Below are 11,277 nucleotides of genomic sequence, written 5' to 3' on the forward strand. Positions count from 1 at the left end.
GATTGTATCCCAACACAAACCTATTACATCCCAGAGGTCTTGATTGTATCCCAACACAAACCTATTACATCCCAGAGGTCTTGATTGTATCCCAACACAAACCTATTACATCCCAGAGGTCTTGATTGTATCCCAACACAAACCTATTACATCCCAGAGGTCTTGATTGTATCCCAACACAAACCTATTACATCCCAGAGGTCTTGATTGTATCCCAACACAAACCTATTACATCCCAGAGGTCTTGATTGTATCCCAACACAAACCTATTACATCCCAGAGGTCTTGATTGTATCCCAACACAAACCTATTACATCCCAGAGGTCTTGATTGTATCCCAACACAAACCTATTACATCCCAGAGGTCTTGATTGTATCCCAACACAAACCTATTACATCCCAGAGGTCTTGATTGTATCCCAACACAAACCTATTACATCCCAGAGGTCTTGATTGTATCCCAACACAAACCTATTACATCCCAGAGGTCTTGATTGTATCCCAACACAAACCTATTACATCCCAGAGGTCTTGATTGTATCCCAACACAAACCTATTACATCCCAGAGGTCTTGATTGTATCCCAACACAAACCTATTACATCCCAGAGGTCTTGATTGTATCCCAACACAAACCTATTACATCCCAGAGGTCTTGATTGTATCCCAACACAAACCTATTACATCCCAGAGGTCTTGATTGTATCCCAACACAAACCTATTACATCCCAGAGGTCTTGATTGTATCCCAACACAAACCTATTACATCCCAGAGGTCTTGATTGTATCCCAACACAAACCTATTACATCCCAGAGGTCTTGATTGTATCCCAACACAAACCTATTACATCCCAGAGGTCTTGATTGTATCCCAACACAAACCTATTACATCCCAGAGGTCTTGATTGTATCCCAACACAAACCTATTACATCCCAGAGGTCTTGATTGTATCCCAACACAAACCTATTACATCCCAGAGGTCTTGATTGTATCCCAACACAAACCTATTACATCCCAGAGGTCTTGATTGTATCCCAACACAAACCTATTACATCCCAGAGGTCTTGATTGTATCCCAACACAAACCTATTACATCCCAGAGGTCTTGATTGTATCCCAACACAAACCTATTACATCCCAGAGGTCTTGATTGTATCCCAACACAAACCTATTACATCCCAGAGGTCTTGATTGTATCCCAACACAAACCTATTACATCCCAGAGGTCTTGATTGTATCCCAACACAAACCTATTACATCCCAGAGGTCTTGATTGTATCCCAACACAAACCTATTACATCCCAGAGGTCTTGATTGTATCCCAACACAAACCTATTACATCCCAGAGGTCTTGATTGTATCCCAACACAAACCTATTACATCCCAGAGGTCTTGATTGTATCCCAACACAAACCTATTACATCCCAGAGGTCTTGATTGTATCCCAACACAAACCTATTACATCCCAGAGGTCTTGATTGTATCCCAACACAAACCTATTACATCCCAGAGGTCTTGATTGTATCCCAACACAAACCTATTACATCCCAGAGGTCTTGATTGTATCCCAACACAAACCTATTACATCCCAGAGGTCTTGATTGTATCCCAACACAAACCTATTACATCCCAGAGGTCTTGATTGTATCCCAACACAAACCTATTACATCCCAGAGGTCTTGATTGTATCCCAACACAAACCTATTACATCCCAGAGGTCTTGATTGTATCCCAACACAAACCTATTACATCCCAGAGGTCTTGATTGTATCCCAACACAAACCTATTACATCCCAGAGGTCTTGATTGTATCCCAACACAAACCTATTACATCCCAGAGGTCTTGATTGTATCCCAACACAAACCTATTACATCCCAGAGGTCTTGATTGTATCCCAACACAAACCTATTACATCCCAGAGGTCTTGATTGTATCCCAACACAAACCTATTACATCCCAGAGGTCTTGATTGTATCCCAACACAAACCTATTACATCCCAGAGGTCTTGATTGTATCCCAACACAAACCTATTACATCCCAGAGGTCTTGATTGTATCCCAACACAAACCTATTACATCCCAGAGGTCTTGATTGTATCCCAACACAAACCTATTACATCCCAGAGGTCTTGATTGTATCCCAACACAAACCTATTACATCCCAGAGGTCTTGATTGTATCCCAACACAAACCTATTACATCCCAGAGGTCTTGATTGTATCCCAACACAAACCTATTACATCCCAGAGGTCTTGATTGTATCCCAACACAAACCTATTACATCCCAGAGGTCTTGATTGTATCCCAACACAAACCTATTACATCCCAGAGGTCTTGATTGTATCCCAACACAAACCTATTACATCCCAGAGGTCTTGATTGTATCCCAACACAAACCTATTACATCCCAGAGGTCTTGATTGTATCCCAACACAAACCTATTACATCCCAGAGGTCTTGATTGTATCCCAACACAAACCTATTACATCCCAGAGGTCTTGATTGTATCCCAACACAAACCTATTACATCCCAGAGGTCTTGATTGTATCCCAACACAAACCTATTACATCCCAGAGGTCTTGATTGTATCCCAACACAAACCTATTACATCCCAGAGGTCTTGATTGTATCCCAACACAAACCTATTACATCCCAGAGGTCTTGATTGTATCCCAACACAAACCTATTACATCCCAGAGGTCTTGATTGTATCCCAACACAAACCTATTACATCCCAGAGGTCTTGATTGTATCCCAACACAAACCTATTACATCCCAGAGGTCTTGATTGTATCCCAACACAAACCTATTACATCCCAGAGGTCTTGATTGTATCCCAACACAAACCTATTACATCCCAGAGGTCTTGATTGTATCCCAACACAAACCTATTACATCCCAGAGGTCTTGATTGTATCCCAACACAAACCTATTACATCCCAGAGGTCTTGATTGTATCCCAACACAAACCTATTACATCCCAGAGGTCTTGATTGTATCCCAACACAAACCTATTACATCCCAGAGGTCTTGATTGTATCCCAACACAAACCTATTACATCCCAGAGGTCTTGATTGTATCCCAACACAAACCTATTACATCCCAGAGGTCTTGATTGTATCCCAACACAAACCTATTACATCCCAGAGGTCTTGATTGTATCCCAACACAAACCTATTACATCCCAGAGGTCTTGATTGTATCCCAACACAAACCTATTACATCCCAGAGGTCTTGATTGTATCCCAACACAAACCTATTACATCCCAGAGGTCTTGATTGTATCCCAACACAAACCTATTACATCCCAGAGGTCTTGATTGTATCCCAACACAAACCTATTACATCCCAGAGGTCTTGATTGTATCCCAACACAAACCTATTACATCCCAGAGGTCTTGATTGTATCCCATCTCTCTCAACTCTCCCATGAGCTTTCAGACACTCTCCAGCACACACATTCCCCTCCCCTCTCACTGTACTTCGCTTTCCTTTGCCCACTCTCTTTCTACAACAAACATGGCCGCTAAATCAGATGGAGCAGCCGTGTGTGAGAGCGCTTCTCGGTGTCTGCTTGGCCCTGAGCAGAGCGCGGCTCCTGTGCACCCTCGCGCCGAGAAGCGCTTCTCGCTGCTGGACTGCTGCTGGGTGCTGTGCGCCCTCCTGGTCTTCTTCTCCGACGGAGCCACCGACCTGTGGCTGGCAGCGGACTACTACTTGAGGCGGGACTATTGGTGGTTCGGGCTCACGTTAGTGTTCGTGGTGGTTCCCTCCGCGGTGGTTCAGGTGTTAAGTTTCAGGTGGTTCGTGTATGATTACTCGGAAATGAGCGCTTCCCCGAACGGGGACGGATGTGATTTCAGCACCAAGGACAGCGAACGGCGGAGCGGCAGCTGCAGAACCCTGCCTGCAAACGGCATGCGGAAATGCTGCAGAGTGCTCGTGTGGCTCTTCCAGTCCATCATCCACATCTTGCAGCTCGGCCAGGTCTGGAGGTAAGATGCATTACGTCTAATATCCAGAACTTCTCCCAGAGACCATGAGCACTGAGCAGTTGGTGTTCATTTCTATCCATAGTGTCTCTTTTCTTGGAATTGATGTTACTCTTATTGTGGCTCTCATGCTTGGTGATGCTTTGGGAGCAGATGGAAAGAGCTGCATCCCTGTCTGTCTACATCCCAACTCGCTTCTTTTGGCTGCGCGTCTGTGCTGGTTGCCAACATAGATGGTGTGCCAAGGTGGACAGAGTGCCCGGTGCCATCTCTGGTGGCCCCGCAGTCACGTCACCCTCAGGTTATGTTGAAATGGATGTTGTATTTGGCTCATATTCACTGGAGCAATTCAGTGGCCAACAAAATTGCATTCTGATTCTGAAGACATCTGCGCTGTGACAGGCACCCGAATGTGTCCAATAAATCTGAATGCAAATTTTATGTTGTAACCCAGTGGTTTTCAAAGCTGGTCCAGGGGACCCACCGCTCTGCACATTTTGTGTGTCTCCCTTATTTGACACACCTGATTCAGATCATCAGCTCATTAGGAGAGCGCTCCATGAATTCAGCTGAGTGTGACATATAAGAGAGAAATACAAAATGTGCAGAGCGGTGGGTCCCCAGGACCAGGATTGAAAACCACTGTTGTAACCCAAGTGGGTTGTGTTTATTATAGTCTGCATTGTATTTTCTTTTACCTTGTGTATTTTCATACATGGTTTACAAGGATGAGGAGTTTGCAACCTGCTTGTGTTGTCATTATGTTGCATTTAAATGTGCACTAAAATATCATATAGTTTGATTTCCCACAGAGAGTGGTTTCTTCTTGATTACACTGCTAGTGGGAATTAATTTTTTGCATTTAGATTTGTTTTTCCTTCTTGTCCATATCCTATCAGAACAGACCTGCCACAGAGTTGAGAGCCTCTGCTGTATAAAGAGACAGAATGTGCTTGTACTTTCACAAAACGACAGCAAATCTTGCAAGAATAGTCCACAGATTTAGAAATAATTGAAAAGTCTGAGCCCTCCTCAGACAAAACAGGCATTGTGCAAACCTACAGGTTCATTATTGGCTAAGTACAGAGAGTACAGACAACTTCCAGGCTGGTTTTCTCTGGGGAAGATCATAACTCATTCTTGCATTGCTTGTTTGCCTTCATCCTTTTGTTTTAGGCTTTTTGTGGAGGGCTTCCAATTGTTTTCTCTGTTCTTGGAGAAGTTATCAAAAGTGCCAAGGCTGGTTGGGAGATCGCTGTGAGCATCATATGCTCTTTGGGACGACGCAGTCAGCTGTAATGGGGAAACAGAGCCAAAGATGCTGTTTTATTTGTGCTTTATGGCTTTTGTACTTCTCGGGGCCTGGAATGGGCATGCAGTGTGTTTGTGAGAGAAACCAGACGGGCACTTGAGGGACAGAGCGGGTTTGTTTTGCTAATGACATTTGAGCTCTTTAGGCATTACGAAAATCGCCCTGAGGAAAGAATGTATCTGAGGAATGCTTTTCCCTTGTCAGATGCTGCTTTTCTTTATTCCAGAGCAGGGACAGAGGAAGTGATTCACTCCCACATGTCTGTGAGTGTTTTACTGGTAGTTAAGTGCTGAATTATTAACACAGGGCCAGGGAGGACTATGTGTCTCAGTGATTGTGTGGGAGAGGATATAGCATTTCCTGCCATCGTTCTCTGCAACAAATTCCTGTTACCTTTCTTTCCTTCACTCTCACTCTCTTTCTGTCTCTCAGTCTCTTTCCCTCCCACTTGAATTCTCTAAATATGATTTATTGTTGTGAACAGTTGTAACTGGAATGCTGTGTGTGTGTGAATATTTGCATGGGTTGATGTGTAAGCAAGGACTTGACCAGGTCTATACGAAATCTGAGCCTGAAGAAGTCCTAAAAAATCTCTGCAGATTTCCCAGCATCAGTTCTGAACATCTTCGGCCTCTTGGACTTTGTTTATTAAATATTTTGGATAACATGTGCTTATGCTGTAGTAGTTCTAGGTTATGCTACCAGATATGCTGCATTTATACAGCATGTTTAAATCTATTATGCAGATTCCCCCTGAAAAAAATATGAAAAATTCTCTCTGTATCTGGTTGTGATTTGCCTATATGTTTTAGCAGAGTTTTCATCTCCAAACCCATTTTTTAAATGCATATTAGATATTTAGCATTATGTATATTATTAAAAAAAATAAAAAAATAAAAATGCAATTATACAGTGATTCATTTCCTTTTTTTCTGTAAATTATACAATTAATTTGGTATATTATTACTTTAAATTATATAATTAAAAAAAAACATCCAATACAGTGGTGGGTTTCTGGTTCCGCATTTCTGTAGTTCATATAGTAGAGTCATGGGTTTGACATCCAGGGAACTGATCAAATGTAACCTGAATGCAAAGGATAAAAGCTATGGATAAAAGCGGCTGCTCAATGCATAAATGTCAATGACAAATATAGATTCTTTTTAACTGCTTCTACTGAAATATTGGTTTCTGTGCTTTGATTGACTGAGACATGATGGGTGAAAAATAGAGCAGAGCTTTTCATGTTTGTGAAGAACGATTGTCCGTGGTCCTTGTAAATATTGACACTTGACAAGCTTGACAAGCCCTATTCTTAAATTAACTTAAAAAATCATGGCACCCCTTTTTTATTAATACATAATAGTATATGTTTTAATAAAGAAAAAAGTACTGTGGAAACTCCTACTGTGCCACTGGTTGGGAATCACTGTTTTAGAGGTCATATTCACTGGCCTGATTTGTGAATGTGTGTGTGTGTGTGTGTATGTGTGTGTGTGCGCGTTTTTGTGACAAATGAGGACATAAATTTGTATAATCGCGTGTATTTACGCAGTATCATGTAACGTTAGGACATCTGTGCAGTTCTTTATCGGTCTGTTTGTTGTTTGAGTGAGGTTTCTGTTGTCTCAGATAAAATACACATGACCTGATCTCAAACTGATGTATTCACTCAACACCTCGATGGACTTAGCAGGTCGACAGTATATTTGAATATCACTAGTCAAATGTGTAACATCTAGCACTACTCTAGCAGTCATAAAGAGCAGATTAAAGAGGCATAAAGCAACTGAGAACATTCAGTTTTTGGAAATTCTGACTCAAGGAGAGATCAATGCACGCCGCTCACATAAACCAGAACTGAAAGAGCCTGAATCAGCTGCAGAGAGCTGCAACTACATCTACAAAGCAAGCCAAATCAACAGAGGCATGCCTAGATCAGTTATTATGCGAAGCATATGGTGTCTGAGATTGCAGCTTAAGGATGTATTGCTGATCCTTGATCTGTTGCTTGCAATGGCTGAGATCAAATGCTCATTTTATTTTGATTTCTCCTAGATCAGTGAATAGATCATAGTGAATTCATCTTGTCATCTTATATTTTACAGAGATCAACCCATTTAAACTAGAAATCTATTTCTGTGCACACAGAGTTTCACACAGGGTCTGAAAGGAACACTTGCTGACCACCAAATATGAGAAAAAAAATTGGTAAGTAAAACTAAGTTTCTGATGATATGTCTGATAATTTCTTAAAACATACTGCATAATGCACTGAAGGATCTGACCTGGCAGTGAATGTCACAAGTATGAAAGAGAAGAGCAGCCAATTAATCCATCCATCTATTCATTAATTTATTGATTTATGCCCACACGTGGCAGATGACAACTGATCACACTGTAAACAAAAGTGAAATGTATAAAAAGCAGTGGTGTATAAAGTACCTGAAAGCCATACTCAAGTAAAAGTACAAATATCTTACCAGAAAATGACTTTGGTAGAAGTTGAAGTCACCGTTTAGAATATTACTTGAGTAAAAGTCTTAAAGTATGGGACATTTATTGTACTTAAGTACGAAAAGTTTTTTACTTGTAAGTTTTTATTGTACTTAAGTATTGAAAGTAAACAAGTAGTGCAAGTAAATGCAAAATGGAAAAGAAACAAATAAATATATATATAAAAAATGTTCATACACGGCTTGAGTAGCAAGATTGTGTTCAGTTTTAACTCTTTCTTCCATTTTGAATTTTTGGGTAAGAATAAGAAGCACTTCATCCGGTACATTTGGTGTCTTTCATTCCAACATAAGAAAACATTTCTGGAATCTGCATCTGAAATAGCATTTAGATGTATTTACACAATTTATGTATCTCAGAGGGGATATGGATGCGTTTAAACTGCAGTTACAGATGCATAAATAGGCCTAATGTTTTGTTATAAAACGTTAAATACTGGTAAACAGTAATCACTGTCCATTGCTCAGAGACGCAAAACAGTGCTGTGATCTTTGTTTGGAACTATTTTCGTTAGGCTAATTGAGCAAAAACAAGCAATATTATGTCTAAAATGTAAGTCACTTCACTTATTGTTTTCATGTTCTGATGTATCATCCATGTAACGTAGCAAAAGTCCATGGTAATTTTTTAAAACTGTTCATTGTTGAAAGTGACATTCAAATAGAAAATACAAACATCTTTCACTTGAGTTATAGCACAATTATCATTGAGGTGTTTTGAATTAATTTCACATGATTTGAATCTTTTTTAATACTGACACTTATGCAAATGTACTGTATACTGCTGTTCAAAAGCTTGGGATCAGTAATTTTTTTATGTTTTTTTTCTTATGATCAAAAGAAAAAATACAGTAAACTTTCATAGCTGTTTGAGTGTTCAACACTAAAATAATGTATTGGACAGCATGGTTCGCAACCCTCAGTACTGTATGTGAGACACTAGAACTACTTGAGAGACTTGTTTAGGCTACATAAAGTTTCCATTGTCTCAAACAACACATTTTGCTAAGCTGAAGTAAAGGCTTAGTTGGACCTGTTTTAACACCCCAGACGCACGCACACACAGATGCACTCAAGCACAGAGCAGCTGTTGTGATATGTGCGTTGCAGGTGTGTGAGGCAGTGGAGTGTATCCGCTGGGCCATTAAGGGAGTTGATGGGGATATTCTCACCGAGCTGAAGGCATTACACCGCAGCCGGCGTGCGTGAGGAGCATTTTAAAGCAGAAAACACCTCGCCTATCTCAACCACACACCTCAAAGTGACATTTTCCCAGGACTGGGAATGGAGAAAATAATTCCTTATTAGATACGGCCGTCATTAGGAAAAGGTTAGAGGACAGGAGGTTGTCTTTTGTCTCCTCTCCCCTGCCATCCCTCTATCCACTTGTCAGTCTTGCCGTCTCATTCCCTTCCTAAAGATCCTGATGCTGCCTGTCTTGTCAGAGCTGACCCAGTTCTTCACAGCAGATGCTGGAAAAATATTCACAATCGAGTGACAGATACACTGTGTGTGTGTGTGTGTGTGTGTGTGTTTCCTAAACACAGCAGCTGAATATAGATTACGCTGAGTGCTGTTTGTACTGTATGTGAATGCCTTTGTGTGCCCATCTGCTTGTCAGAGTGAGTTAAAGAGAGTTTTTGCCAGCAGATGTGTGTGAGAATGGATTTAGGGACTGTACTTATGTCCAGGGACGTTATTTCAACTTTGGTGAGGACAACAAACAGAAGATATACAATACTGATTTCATTATTGGATTTTTCTTAGAGTTGGAAAAAAAAAAGAGTTGGAAAAAGGATCAGTCCCTTGTTGTCAGTATTGTGTTGAACCACCTTTTGCTTTAATTACAGCCTTTAGTCTGTAATTAATTAGTCACACCTTTTTCTCCTTCAACCACTCTCCTTGTGATATTGTTGTCACATGCACACAATAACCACTCTTTGTCATAAATTCCTGCAGTTGCTGTCGGCCTCTTGGTAGCCTCTCTGAACAGTTTCCTTCTGACTCTTTCATCCAGTTTGAAGCAATGTCCTGATCCAGGGAGGGTATGTGTTGTACCAAATACATTCCACTTCTTAATAACAGACTTTAATTTTTCCACAGATACACTGTGTGTGTGTGTGTGTGTGTGCGTGTATGTGTTTCCTAAACACAGCAGCTGAATATAGATTACGCTGAGTGCTGTTTGTACTGTATGTGAATGCCTTTGTGTGCCCATCTGCTTGTCAGAGTGAGTTAAAGAGAGTTTTTGCCAGCAGATGTGTGTGAGAATGGATTTAGGGACTGTACTTATGTCCAGGGACGTTATTTCAACTTTGGTGAGGACAACAAACAGAAGATATACAATACTGATTTCATTATTGGATTTTTCTTAGAGTTGGAAAAAAAAAAGAGTTGGAAAAAGGATCAGTCCCTTGTGTCAGTATTGTGTTGAACCACCTTTTGCTTTAATTACAGCCTTTAGTCTGTAATTAATTAGTCACACCTTTTTCTCCTTCAACCACTCTCCTTGTGATATTGTTGTCACATGCACACAATAACCACTCTTTGTCATAAATTCCTGCAGTTGCTGTCGGCCTCTTGGTAGCCTCTCTGAACAGTTTCCTTCTGACTCTTTCATCCAGTTTGAAGCAATGTCCTGATCCAGGGAGGGTATGTGTTGTACCAAATACATTCCACTTCTTAATAACAGACTTTAATTTTTCCAATTCAGTGATTCCGTTTTTTGTTTTTTGTTTTTTTCTGACATGTTGGTGTTATATCTTTCACTTGGATGTTATAGGTTACACTGAGTAAATACAGCTGGATAAAACAAAAACTGTGTCCATCTTCATTTCAGGCTGCAAAGTAACAAAATGTGATTATTTTAAAGGGGGGTGATTCTTTTCTATACTGTATATCAGATACTTGCTGAGATATGTAGTTCTTGCTGTATATTCTCTGCAGTAGCTTATAGGATAATATATTATAGAATAGACCACCAAGGTTACCATTGTATTACCAAGTTGTTTTAAACTAATATGGGTATATTCTTTGAGGAATTAACTTTGGAGTACCATGTACCATGATTTAAGATAATCATTCAGTAGTCCTATGAGGAATACATTATATAAACTAACATAATGGTTTTCATCTGATAATAGACTTTTTAAAGGGGTCATATGATGCTGCTAAAAAGAACATTATTTTGTGTATTTGGTGTAATGAAATGTGTTTATGCGGTTTAAGGTTAAAAAAACACATTATTTTCCACATACTGTACATTATTGTTTCTCCTCTATGCCCCGCCTTTCTGAAACGCGTCGATTTTTACAAAGCTCATCGATCTGAAAAAGCGAGGTGTGCTCTGACTGGCCAGCTATCCAGTGCGTTGTGACGCAATATTGATGTGCGCATGTGCAGTAAACCCTGGTAGGACAATCTGACGGGTAGGATAAAATGTCAGGACACCGGC

At 40.3% G+C, this 11,277-nt stretch overlaps 1 protein-coding gene across 1 annotated transcript in view; it reads left to right on the top strand.

The window, feature by feature from the left end:
• Nucleotides 1–3,504: 3,504 nt before the first annotated feature.
• The window catches only part of LOC107705685 (XK-related protein 7-like), a 92,241-nt gene continuing 84,468 nt past the window's right edge, over nt 3,505–11,277 (top strand). The window contains exon 1 of the mRNA XM_016509084.1: nt 3,505–3,998. Within this exon, the coding sequence (XP_016364570.1) occupies nt 3,523–3,998 (476 nt within the window). The 5' untranslated portion in view covers nt 3,505–3,522. The remainder of the gene's footprint in view (nt 3,999–11,277) is intronic.

The sequence above is a fragment of the Sinocyclocheilus rhinocerous genome, unplaced genomic scaffold, assembly GCF_001515625.1.
Source record: "Sinocyclocheilus rhinocerous isolate Xijiao unplaced genomic scaffold, SAMN03320098_v1.1 scaffold263, whole genome shotgun sequence".
Lineage (NCBI taxonomy): Eukaryota > Metazoa > Chordata > Actinopteri > Cypriniformes > Cyprinidae > Sinocyclocheilus > Sinocyclocheilus rhinocerous.